The 13,167-nt window shown below is 54.9% G+C and overlaps 1 protein-coding gene across 1 annotated transcript; it reads right to left on the reverse strand.

Moving 5' to 3' along the window:
• Positions 1-1,028: 1,028 nt before the first annotated feature.
• On the reverse strand, positions 1,029-12,239 carry SIK1 (salt inducible kinase 1). The gene is made up of 14 exons (XM_080938404.1): positions 12,096-12,239; positions 11,281-11,451; positions 10,638-10,754; positions 8,091-8,154; positions 7,786-7,947; positions 7,547-7,671; positions 7,339-7,462; positions 6,525-6,748; positions 6,170-6,325; positions 5,741-5,863; positions 5,412-5,628; positions 4,709-4,990; positions 3,878-4,106; positions 1,029-3,471 (listed from the first exon to the last, which is right to left on the reverse strand). Exons 2-14 carry the CDS (start codon positions 11,434-11,436, stop codon positions 3,120-3,122), a joined length of 2,331 nt encoding a protein of 776 aa, XP_080794530.1. The 5' UTR covers positions 11,437-11,451; positions 12,096-12,239; the 3' UTR covers positions 1,029-3,119.
• Between the last annotated feature and the right edge of the window lie 928 nt (positions 12,240-13,167).

Raw genomic sequence — 13,167 nt, forward strand, 5'->3', positions numbered from 1 at the left:
TGGTTTAGCAAGTCTAGATGTGGTAGGCATTTAAGACAGTGTGGGCCACCAAGCCTCACTGGAATCCAAAGAGGCACCCCCATAGCCTTCTGCTCCCCACCCCCCCATCTAGCAGTCTGAGGGGGCTGGGCATTCAAGAGCCCCGGTGAAGGTTCTGGGTTCTTACCACCTGCAGGGGCACATCCTAGTTTTCAGCCATGGCTCTTTCTGGCTCCTCTGGTAGTTACTGCCCATTCTCTGGGTCTTTTCTCTCAAACACTTTTATCATGGTGTGATAGACCCAATATGAAATGTACCAACCACCCTGCTTCTGAATGCATAGTTCAGTGGCATCCAAGCGCATGTCTGCGCAGCCATCACCTACAGAAGGTTCTCACTGCCCCAAGCTGGATTTCAGTTCCTGAACCACCATGCTACTTTCTGTATTTGACCACCCTAAGGTCCCCAGTAGCAGTGCAGACTTATCACACTGAGCGTACCCCCTGACGCTCACTCAGGCCACGGTTTCTTCCACTTTGAAGGCTAAGTGCTCCACTCTAGGGAGGGAGCACATTTTCCCATCTGTTCATCCACGGAGACTAGGCTTGTCCCTAAACTTTGACCTCTGACAGTGCTCTATGAACATCTCTGTATAAACATCTCTGAGACCAGTTTTGGGTATAGACTGTTTCATTATCATCTGTGGAGTTTATGCCATGGTGCTTCCCTGCTGCAGGGATCCTGGGCTGCATTCCATGGCAATATCAAAGAGTTGTCTTTACCCAAAGGTAGTAAAGACTCAGTGCAGGGCGTTTCCTTTGTGAAATTCCTCCAAAACTTGTAAAGGCTTAAAACGTCTAGAACTTATAAAGGGATTCTGAGTACATGTGGAAGGAGGGAAGCCAGGAAATGCCTGTTGTTGATTTTGGGCTAAGACAGGACACTCTGGCAGGCCTGGACACAGCTCAGCTTGTTGGGGCTTCCCAATAGTGTTTCAAAGAAATGGGCCCCCAGAGGTGAACCAAGGGAAAGTCAAGATTTCCCCCCAAATATTTTATTTAAATATTAAATTAAAAAAAATACATCAACTAATCATTTGGCATACGGCTCTCACATTAACATGAGAAATGAAACAATTCATAGTAAAAAAAAAAAAAAAACCAGAAAAACAAAACAAAAACCATTATATACATCTCAGATCACGTAGTGTCTTTAAATAGGCGATTCTATTACAGTCCGGTACGGGGCTGTGAGGATCTACAAAAACACAGCACACACGCCAAAAAAAAAAAAAACAAAAAAAACCCAAGAACTAAAAACCATGACATCACTGTCCCCCAAAGGGTCGACAGCAACTAGAAGACACAAAGATTGCCAGAAAGTAAAGTGCTTGTCGCTTCTGACACACAGCAGTGCCCAGGTCTTTGATCTGTGGTATCCGGACAGGATCTGTGGAAGATGAGGACTGGCTGCCCAGGATACTGGGTGCTTCCCTGATCCACACATCAGGTGAGTCGGCAGGAGGGACACTTTTTGGTTTGTTCTATGGAGGGCACCAGTTCTGACCCAAAACAATGGTCCTTCGCCTGTCTTGAGAGTAAGCGGTATAGGATGGGCCGTGGGGCCAACAGGGAGGACCGCGCTGTGACATCAGGTTTGAGGACTGCCTCTTCCTGGTCTCAGGTAACTCGGTCAATCTTTGGCTTTTGAAAGTGTCTCCTTTCCTCTCCCTTAATGACCTCAGGTTAATACTGCGGCAGCGAGGGATGCGGCGGTGGAAGTCATCCGGGAGGCCCTGACGTAGAATGAAGGTGTTCGGATGGCACAGCTGTTGCCTGGGCCTTACCTGCCCAGGTAGACTTGTTAGGTAGGGCCACTCCTTTCCTGACACCTCTGCCCTGTGCTGAAGGTAGGCAGGCTGAGGCTCTTTCGACACAAACATGGGGACAACTTCTTAATGTGACCAAGGGAGGTTTTTAAGCCAGGAACACAAAAGTGTGTACAAAGTAGAAAAAAATAAGTAGCATCTGTCTCCTATTTATACACATGTACAGCGTTTGCTTTAAAAAGAAACTTTACAAACACTGACCTATACTTATCATATTCCTGGAAAGCAAGCCAGACAGAGCCCAGGCCTGGGTGGGGGTGGGGGGGGCAGGCTTTCACCAGGAAGGGTCCCAGACAGAGGGCAAGGTAGTCATAACCAAGATGCCCTGCTGGCTGCCTGGGTCCCTCTGGTTACAGCCCCTTGGTATTGCACAATTTCCCCAAGTCAGGTGTTCTTGCAGGACCCTGATAATGAAATGCGTAAAAATCTGGTAATTAGCAGCAGAGTCGAGGTACGCGGCAAGAAGGAACTTCTTGGTTTCCTTGCGGTGTGAGGGGCTCTGGCCCATGTGACCACGGGACAGAGTGCCCACCTGCAGGTCCTTACCCCCTTCCAGTCCTCTGAATAAGCCCAGCAAACTGACTTGAGCAGCTAGAGTCTCAGGTTGAGACACGACGAGACGGTCCTCTGGCTGACGGGGAAGTCTGTGAGAGGTCTTCCCCTAGGCTGACCGTTGGCTATTCTGAAACCCACACGGAAAGCAGCGAGTTCACAGTTTTTGTCTAAAGCACGAGTGTTTCAGAAGTGGAGAGTTGTGAACCCAAGCCCTAAAACAATGCCGACCAACACACAGGCACGAGCCACAGGAAGAGCTGCCCCCTCCAGGGATGTCCAAGCTCATCACGTTACCGTGACGAACTGTGAACAGGAGTGTAGGTAAAAGCAGCGTGGCCCCTCTTCTTCCTCTTCACCCCAGCCGCAAGGGCCTCTCTCCCCTCACTGTCCTTCCCTTCCATCCGCCCGCCCACATGACATACTCTCAATTATTATTTTTCTTCAGAAAGTTTCAGTCCCTACTTATCATTGAGGTCACTCAGTGCAAGAAAACAGAAACAAAAACAAAAAACCCCCAAAACAACAAAAATCCTAAAAAGCCCATACACCAAACATATTGCTTGTTTCACGTCTAGAAAGTTCTTGGCTTTTGAGTCCGAAACCATCTTCACATACTCTGAAATTATTGCTTGGAAGAGTCAATTGGCCACGGCTGGGGGCAGGGGTGTGTGTGCGCGTGCGCGCGGCAGAACCACCTTCACTGTACCAGGACGAATGTCCCCCGCTGGCCAGAGGTCAGATCCTCCATTTCGCAGTCCCCCTGTGGCAGCCCAGCAGGATCACAGCCTGGGGACAGCCTGGTGAGGCACTGCGGCAGGGGCCCAGTGGGGAGGGCTACTGGGCCAGCGCTGATGTGCAAGTGGGTATCCAGGAGCTGCGCAGCAGATGCCACGGGGGACATGCCAGCCTGGAGGAGTGGTGTTGGCAGCAGGGGAATTCTAGACATGAGGAGGCCGTCACAGGGGGTGAGCACGTAGGGAACGGGAGACAGCTGGGGTCCCTGCTGGCAGCCAGACGAGGGGACTGAGTGGTGCTGTAACTGGAGCAGCCTGGAGAACAGAAAGACAGGGAGGAGGTCGGTCACCCTTGCTGGCTCTGCCCACTCCGCTTTCTACACCGCCCAGGTGGGGCCCACCCACCTCAAAGCTGCTCTCAGCAGATGGTATTTCACATAGCTGTGTGTGTGTGACGTGACACATCCCTGAGCCATCCTGCCCCACATCCTGGCTGTTACGGCAACTCAGAGATGTCAGGCTCAACGGGAAGAGTCTTGGTCACCATTGCCCTCTGCCCGCAAAGGGTTACTAAATCTACCCACTGCCCCTCCTTGCTCTACCCCCCCCCCAGCACCCCTCCCCACAAAAATGTCCCTAAGGAACCATATGACAGGAGACATCTCAGCACACAGGAAATGCTTGTTTCACCCAGAACACAGGAATGGGATGGGAGGCCTACCTCTGCTGGTGCAGCACCTCTTCGAGCAGGCTCCTGCCCTCCCGATTGCTGGCCGTGCAGCCCTGCAGGCCTGAGCTTGGGGCTGGGGTGTGGAAGGTACTCATCCCTCCCCGGGGAGTTCGGCTGGAGGACTGGCACACCTGACGGGCCAATCCTTTGATCTTGTTCAGGCCCAGGAACCCCTTGGTCCTCGCGTTTTTCCTCAGCTGCTGCCGGAAGGCCTTCAGCCCTGTGGAGACAAGTTGCAGGGGGTTAGTTGGCAGGCCTGGCTCTAGGTTATGGCTGACAGCTTTCAGCCTGCTGGAGTCTCCATGCCCTGAGGAGGAGGGAAGGAAAGAACTGGGCAGCTAATGGCCAAGGCTCCCTACAGGGACCGTGTGGCAGCTGCCAGCTTCTAACCCCAACATCCACACCTCCTCCATGGCCAGTCTTCTTTCTAGGTCTGGGGCTGTGGTCCCCCAACCCCACAGGTGTGTGTGGGTGGGCTGCGGAGGAGAGAGCATGCGGTGCACTGGGCTCTGGAGGCTGCCTAGACTACCCAGACACAGAGGGCCTCACGGGTACCCTGACCCTGAGCAGCATAGAAAAATCTAAAGCAGGCATGGGATTGTTTGTAAAGATCCCTTCCTTGACCCTGGCCAGCCTGCTTGTTACCCAGAAAGGTTTGTCCCTTGTACTCAGGGCCAGGACTGAGCCCACCCTGTGAGTCAGGTTGCCTCGGACTGGGGTTGCACCTCCAGCTTGTCTGAGGGGCACGGATGGACAGAGATGGCCTGCTGGGACAGCAGCACCCCCTGGGGCAGGAGGAATGAGCATGGAAGGGGACCTTACCTTGAGTGAGCGAGGTATCTGATGCCCTCCGTCCCTCCTGGAAGCTGACAGGAGGTAAGACAGCTGCGCCCAGACCTGCCTGAGTCTGTAGCACAGGGGTGGCTGACTGTGATCCCAAGAAGGGTGAGGCCAATCTGACTGGAGAGCTGGTGCCGAGCAGCCCTGGGGTGGCCAGGCCACCACCAAGCCCCACAGGACCTTCACTTGCAGAGAAGGGAAGGCAGCTGTCGGAGCTAGTTCCTTCTGAGGGACTCGCGGCGACAGAGGAGGAGACAATTATGCCTGTGGGAAGATCAAGGGCTTGAGCAGGAGACCTCACACCCCAACGTACAGCCCGAGGGACAAGGTACTTGGTCTATCTAGTGAGGGGAGCCTGGGGTATGCTATTCCCCAATTCGAGCTTAATCTAGGCCATCAGAGCCTAGAGGCCCTGGCTATGAGCCCATAGGTGCAAAGGCAGATGGCAAGCTAACCGGCGAGGCTCAGACCCCAGAACAGGAAGAGTCCAAGGCAAAACACCTGCCGTCCAGTGCCTGGGACAGTTAAGGGGTGGCCTGTCACTGAAATGAGTATATTCATGCTCAAGTATAAACCATGGGTCACTAAAAACAAAACAAAACAACCTGAGGGAGGCTGCCAGGCTAAGGGCCCATTTCAAGTCATCTTGGCCCTCACCCTGGCTGCTGCGTCTCTCTGGACTTACACGGAGGGTTGAGCGGGGAGAAGTGGGTGGAGACTTCAGCCAGCGTATGCCTCCGGCCAGTGCTGCCCGGCAGGGGTTCCTGGACCTCCTGCTCCTCTTCCAGGCCGGGACCTTGCCTGACCTCCTCGCTGATGGCTGTATCCAGCAGGCTGCTGGGGGAGATGGATCGGTGCCGGAACACTCCACTGCAGTTGGTATCCAGGGGGAACAATAAGGGCTGCAAGGGAGGGACGAAAGCTGGTCACTTCCGGGACTCTACGAATGGATCCTGGTGGAACACAGCCACCAGAGGAGAGCGAGGAACCCACAAAGGACCAGCACCCACACACCTGAAGTGAGCTGTGGAGATCACAGTCTATCTCGGCCTGCAGGACAGACTGAGCCAAGGCCTGGGGCTGTGGGCACAGCAGAGAGGGCCGGAAAGGGTCACATGGGAGAATTTCTTGAGGAACCTGGGGCCAGAGAGGAGGATGGCTTGTTAGGGAGTACATCCAGGGTTGGATACCAGTGGCAGCTGGCTGATCCTAGAGGCTCAGTCTTTATCTGTGAGGTCACATGCACATGCAGGTGAAATGTGTGTGTGTGTGTGTGTGTGTGTGTGTGTGTGTGTGTGTGTAGCCATAGCTACCCCCACACTCCACTCCCCACAGCCCCTCTATTACCCAGAGCTTGTGGCCAAAGCACTATTAGGCTTCCAATGAGGTCCGGGGACAGCCCTGAGTCAGTGACATGTCTAAGCACAGGGAGCTCAGCCTTACCTCCAGACTGCTGAGGTCTGAGCTGCGGAGCTGGGGCTGTCTGGTAGGCGCAGGAGTGGGCCGGGAGGAGGGCTGGGTGCTTCGATGCTCCTTGAGGCGCTCGAGCAGGAGGTAGTAAATGGCCGCAAAGTGGTTGTAGCTACTGTTCTGCAGAGACTGGGGGGGGGGGGTAGAGTCAGAATGAGGCCTCAGCCTCACTGACCACTAGGTTTCCCTGTCAGACTACTCCAAGTAACTCTCAGGCAGCCAAGACAAAGCTGGCCCTTAAACTAGACTGCCCCTCCATTTTAACTCCACAGGCAAGGGTAAACCCGAGAAACCCGATCCCACCAGCATCGCGGCTATGCATGCCCACCTCTATTGTCCTCTGCCGGTCGATGCCGAGGGCCTGCATGATGCCCAGCACCTGCTCGTTGTAGTCGCCTAGGTTCGAGGTGTAGCCCTGCATGGAGAAGGCAGGGTCGTCCTGCTGCAGGAGGGTGGGGTCAGCCTGCATCCATCGGTGCTGGCGGATCTGGGCGATGGTGATGCGCTTGGCGGGGTCCACTACCAGCATGCGTCTGATCAGCGTCTCACAGTCTGTGGGAGTGAAGGGCTCACACTGAGGACAGGGCACTGAGCCCGGGGACTGACTCCTATTCCCACAGAGAGCTCGTTACACGGGCAGAAACCACCACCCACAAGACGGTCAAGAAGCCTGAAGCTGCCATTTTAGTCTTTCCCCCTGCTTCAGAGAAGAGCCACCATGTTGGGGGACCAGACCCAGAGAAGACACTCTATCTCTCTAAGTACCCTCTGGAGAGAACCATTTAAACTCTCCCTCCTAGTGTGGTGCACGTGAGGCCGGGCATCTTTATAAAACGGAAAGCCTTGTGTGTGAGAGGGGCTGGCATCTTGGGGTGTTTCAAAGGTGAAGGCCCTGGCTAGTGGGAGCACTGCTGAGATGACAGGCTTAGAGGAGGCAGGGCGAGGTTCCTGTGTCACCTGTAAGTAAGTAGGGCACTGGGAAATTCACCTATGGGTTGAATTTCTCTTGCAGCCTGATCGCCCAGTCCTGAGTCCTGACTTGACTGCTCGCTAGCTAGACAGCTGGGCAGGCAGTGCCAGGACCTGCCCACCACCTCTTCCCTAAAGCCACCGCCCAGACCAGCTTTACCCTGCTCACCCACCTTGGGACATGAAGAAGGGGATGCGGAAGCGGCCCTCCAGCACCCGCTGTCTCAGCGTAGGCAGGTTGGGTCCGTCAAAAGGGAGGGAGCCGCAGACCAGGACATACAGAACCACGCCGAGGCTCTGTGAAGGACCAGACAGCCCATGTTGGTACCCTGCTTGCCGGCTCCAGGAATGGCAGGCAGCAGGGTCCAAAAAGGCTCCTACCCAGATGTCCAGCTGGGGACCTTCATACTCCTTCCCCTCGAAGACTTCGGGAGCTGCATAGGGGGGGCTCCCACACCACGTGGACAGAGGCTCTCCTGGCTTGTAGAAATTCCCAAATCCAAAATCTGTGAGGCAAAGGAAGAGGCACTGGTATCAGTTTGGGCCTGGCAGGCACCGTGGCTGCAGGGCGCGCTGGAACCGACGCCCCACAAGGCCCTCCCCTCGCCACACATTCTTACCAGCCAATTTGATGTCCATGTTACTGTCCAGCAACAGGTTCTCTGTCTTGAGGTCCCGGTGGACTATGTGATGGTTGTGGCAATACTCCACGGCTGACAGAATCTGCCAAAATTTCTTCCTAGCCTCGTTTTCGCTCAAGTGCCCATTGGAAGTCAGATAGTCTGAGGGACGACAAAACAAAGTCACATCAGAAGACGCTGAGCCTACCTGGGGGCCGGGGCAAAGACAATGCCGAGAGCCAGTGCAGATGTAGGCACACACAAGAAGGCAGGTTTCACCTAATGCTACCACGTACGCCACTCACCGAACATTTCTCCATTTTTTGCAAACTCCGTGACGATGTAGAGCATGTCCTTTGTCTCCATAACCTGAAGCAACAAGAGAAGGGAAAACTTAGGGGGAGGAGAAAGGCTCACATAGAAGCCATGACAGTCACACTTGAACCCCAAGCAACTTTACACTCCTTGGGAGAAGTCTCCCCCCAACCCCCACCATCCCCTGGTCCTGTCTGTCCTGGAAACCCTCCTCTTAAAAGGGAGAGAGCCACAAACAGGACTGTACAGGGAAGCATTTGGCTTGCATGACTCCTGGAAGCTCCCGAGGCCACGGGTGCCAGAATCCTCGGAGTGTCCTTTCAGAAGCCCCATGGACAAAACCCAAAGCAACTTGAGTGATCAGTACAAATACCCCACCCCCGCGGGCTTTATTAACAAGACATTAAGCCTTAAGAACACCGCCTTGCCAGGCAAGATACAGGGGACTGCTCTTTGTACACTGCAGTACCTGGCCTGTGTCAACAGTAACGGTCAATGTCAACACACACCTTCAGAGTTCATTTATTGATCGCTAACTTTGCTATTTAAAAAAAAAAAAAAATTAAGCCACAACCAAGCAACAAAGATTCAGTTCTTCTTGGTTCTGAAACAAATCAAAAATACACTTATGCATATGCAGAGGTTAAATATGCCAGAGGAGCCGGGTATGGTGGCACACACCTGTAATCCTGGCATTTAAGAGGCACAGGCACAATTACTGGAAGTCAAGGCCAGCCTGGTCTACATAGCAAGTCCTAGCCGGGTCAGTCTACGTAGTGAAACTGTCTCAATACAAATAAAGAAAGAAAACTGTACCCCAATAGGAAGAAAGATTTCTTTGGGTTTAAGACATACTGTTATTATTTTAGAAGATACTTTGAAGAAGCTTTTTGAGTCATAAATTTTACTAAGAAAAGTGTTATTAAAAACCATAGCAATTCATCTAAAAATTCAGCCATTACCCCCCCAACACACACACACACACAGTGCAGCAAAAGACCTCTGCTTACGCCTTTTCCTGACAGAAGCAAAGGGGGAAGGGAAAGGAACTTAAGAGTCTACATCTTTTAACCTTTTAAGACCCAAAATAAGCCAACTGTGGTGGCAGACATCTGTCCTCAAGAGACCACAGCAGGAGACTGTCACAAGTCTAAGGCCACCAGGACACAGAGAACAAACACCAGGGCCGGCTAGAGCAGCTACATTGCAAGACCCTATCTCAACAGATGCAACCAGACAAACACTCCCCACCCCCACCCAAAGGAGAGAATGGGATGCCTCAGCAGGACTCTGGGGACGCGGGGGGGGGGGGGGGGCAGCTGAATGAATGTTAGACACCAGAGGACCAACTGGCCTCACCAGCCCACCCAATCCTGAAAGCTGAGTCACTGAAGACGGGAGGTAAAATCTCCGCTCGGACATCCATCACCTGGTATGTTGCTGGGAGGTACGCCTCCGAACCCGTGGGCAAGTGCAAGGTAGGAAGAGGATGCTAAGGCAGCCTAGGCTGTTGTCCACAAACAGGCAGGAGCACAGGAGCCAACCCTTCCCAGCCCCCTCTCAAGCACTGGCCACGGAGGACTCCTGTCTTCGAGCACAATTTAAAGACCGAAATAAGGCACCACCACCCCTGAGCGCACAGCCCTGGGCTTTGTGCTTAAGAGATTCGGAGGGAGCTGTCACGACGGGGCCAAACACAAGCTCCAAAGACTTGTCTGCCTTTGTTCTGAGAAGGACTGGCCAGGGGTAATTTTAAATTACAGTTCCTTCCCCTCCTGAATCGTACACACAGCTTTCCCAACCGTCCCTAGTAGTCACCTCAGGCTCGGGAGGATCCCCAGAGTCACTGATAGGACTTAACACACCAACAGGAGCAGACAGAACAAACTTCCACAAGGCCTGGCTCCTCTACACATGGAGCTATTTCACAGCGGCACAAGTGGACAGTTATCACTAGGCAGATTGAGGAAGATCGTCAGGAAACAACAGACAGACAAACGGGTGAGGCACGTCCTCAGCCCAGATTAAATGGTAAGTTCCTAGGGCTAAAGTTATCTCCCTGTCTTCCCCTCAGCACTTTGGGCACTTGGGAGACAAGGGCCGCTGCATCCCAGAGATACACTGAGGAGACCCGGGAAAGAACAGCTGCTTTTTGAACGTTTAGCAATCATCCGCAAAGGCGGAAGTTTCGAGTTTTGCCCAAGTTCGTCCTCCGCTCAAGCCTGACAGTACATACATATGGTTATCCTCACAGTGACAGGACTTTGTCAACAGACCTCAGCCAAAACTGAAACAGATTACAATACTACAGAAAACTCGAACGTGGCAAAATCAAGTAGAAGCCACAGCAAGAGACTAACAGTCAATAAATAAAGCTGCACAGCCTCGTGAAGGTCAATCTAGTTACTTTGGACTCCATGGTTCGGTTCCCACACAACATCGGAAACCCTGAACTACCTTTAGGGACCCAAGAAGGCTCAGGGTGTGGCCCATGAAAATCAACGTGTCCACGGGGTGTCAAGGCTCCTCTGGCTCACCTGGTAAAGTTTGATGATATTCGGGTGGTTCAGAAGTTTCATGAGCTGGACCTCCCGATAGATCTTCTCCAGATTGCTAGAATCTAACCGTGTCTTGTCAATGATTTTTATTGCAACCTACAGATTTTAGAAAGAAGGGGGGGGGGTTAATAAACCTTCTAGTAACCTCATTTGAATTTCTCAAACATTTGATGTCTTCAAGAGGTCACGAGAAGTTGGGAAAAAGTAAAAGTAGCCCTTAACATTATTTCAAGGGACAGAAGTTAGATTAAAGCTCTGAATTTGCCAGCTAGCTTTACAAAGAGCTGCTCATTTCTGTTGTTTGTTCTCGTTCTCTCGTGTTCTCTCTCTCTCTCTCTCTCTCTCTCTCTCTCTCTCTCTCTCTCTCTCTCTCTCTCTCTCTCTCTCTCTCTCTCTCGGAGGGGGCGGTTGCTGGTCATTATTATCTTAGCTGTTCCCTAGTAATTGTACAAATTATGCAGAAGCATAATACAATGCTTTTTTCCCCTTTACCAGACTAAACACTCATCGTTTACAATTGTGACAATCAACTCTGCAGGACTGAATCAGCACAGGGGTCCACCCCCTGGCTTAGTCTCCCTACACACACACACACACACACACACACACAACGCGCGCGCACCTGCGTTTTGGTGACTCGGTGCCGCGCCAGCTTAACCACTGCAAAATTGCCTTTGCCCAGGGTCCGTTCCACGTCGTAAAAGCCCACTCGGAGGGGCTTCTGCTGGCCCTGGCCGGTGCCTGAGGGGACCGCGCTGAACTCCGACATGATCACCATGGCTTCGGGCCGCACCTGCGGGTCAGCGAGGAGTGCGCTCAACACCGTACCGACCCCTGCCAGATCCCGTTCCCCCGCCAAGCCCGGCCACCGAAGCTATGTCCCACAGGCCACCACGCGTGCGTCCTCGACCCTGTGTTCCTCCAGCCCGAGGCTCCTACTGTGGCCCCGACCCTGGATCGCAGCTCACACACACCCCCCACACACACTCGCTCATTCCATGACACTGTGTGCCCTCCGCTAAAGTCCCCACGCACGCACCCCTCTACCCCGAATCCCTCAGCATGAGCCCTCGGATCTCTGGCTCCCAGCCCGCTCCCCCACGCGCGCGCCCCCTCGATCCCAGGTTCCGTCAGTGCAAGCCCCCAAGCACGCGCCCCCCGACCCCCGGTCTTGGCCGGGCGCGCGCGCCAGCAGTCCACCCGCGGTCGATCCCACGCCAGCCCCTGGACACCCTCGGGTCCCGGGCTTTCACCGCGCTCTCGTCCACTAGAGCCAGCGCTCGGCCCCTCAGGACAGGTTTCTCAACCGGGCGCTCGCAGACCCGCCTCCGGGCGCCGACCCGCAACAATGGGGAGCCCGTGGGGCTGGAGTCCTGTCCGCGACCCTATGCGCGCACCTGCGGGGCCTCGGAGACCCGAACTCGCGCCATTGCTCACCTCCGCCGTCCTCTGTGTGCCCGACCCGGGACGCCACCCGCTCGGTTGCTCGCTCTGCTCCGGCGCCCGCCGTTCGCGCCGCCGCCGCCAACGCTGCCGCCGCCGCCCGGGCCGCGCCGCATGTCAGCGCCCCGCCGCCGCCGGCCGCACGCGGCAACGCCCCGCCCCGCCCCGGCCCCGCCCCGCGCAAACCCCGCCCCACCCCGCCCCCCGCGGCAGGCACAGCCCATTGACGTCGTTTTGACGCCAGAGCGACGCGCGGCCCGGTGCCTGCCGAGGGGGAGCGGAGATCGGGCGGTTGCCAAGAGACTGGAGGTTCTGACGCGCGCGCCGGTGAGGCCGTCGCCATGGCTACCGCGGGCGGTGACGTCAGGGTCCGGGCTCAACAAGCCGCCCGAGACTGCCGACGCCCCCTGCCGGGCACAGGCGATACTGCTTATGGCCCACCGACCAGGAGAACGAGTCTGCTTCGGGACCTCTCCCCGGGGAGGGCTTCGTGGTGGGAACGGTGCCCCGTGGGTGCTCAGTGCCCCCTTCGGGCGCAGCAGGGTGGAATAGAGCCGCGGGACTCTCGGCGTGGGGCTCTGGGGCTGGTGGCCCTAGACTGATCGCTCTGCTATGCCGGGCACTCGATGTGCAGCCAGCAGTGGTTGTCCCTTGACCCTTACTTGATCCCTGAGAGGGCCAGCCAGATGCAAGAATGCCTGGCTCTAGGAAACCGTTGGTCAGTTGAACGCCACTTACTTTTATTACAGAAAAAAAAAATCTCAAAATATTCAGCGAGCTGGAAAGTTAAAGCGAGAAAACACGACTCGTGGTCCCGAAGCCTCCTGCCTCAGGGGCTCACCACTCTGGTCCAGCAGTGTCCTGGGGCAGTTGAATAGGACGGGTGCTTTAGACACAGGCAGCGGAAGGACCCAGCCCCTACTACTCAGGGCTGATAGGTGGGGCCTTTGGAGGACTGGGCACTTTGCCCATTCCCTTGCTGTCTGCCAATTGGCCCACCCTGTCTGTCCCCAAGCTGCTTCCAGACAACAGATAGGACGCAGGGCTGGCTGGGACCTTGGGACTG

Source organism: Micromys minutus, assembly GCF_963924665.1.
Source record: "Micromys minutus genome assembly, chromosome: 25".
NCBI classification, from domain to species: Eukaryota; Metazoa; Chordata; class Mammalia; order Rodentia; family Muridae; genus Micromys; species Micromys minutus.

Excerpts from the sequence above, each read along its gene's own strand:
- SIK1 (XM_080938404.1), bottom strand. The coding sequence starts at position 11,436 with ATGGTGATCATGTCGGAGTTCAGCGCGGTCCCCTCAGGCACCGGCCAG. Across the intron at positions 7,948-8,090 it reads AAAAAATGGAGAAATGTTCG|ACTATCTGACTTCCAATGGG; the intron begins GTGAGTGGCGTA and ends GTCGTCCCTCAG. Across the intron at positions 3,472-3,877 it reads GAGGTGCTGCACCAGCAGAG|GCTGCTCCAGTTACAGCACC; the intron begins GTAGGCCTCCCA and ends TCTGTTCTCCAG.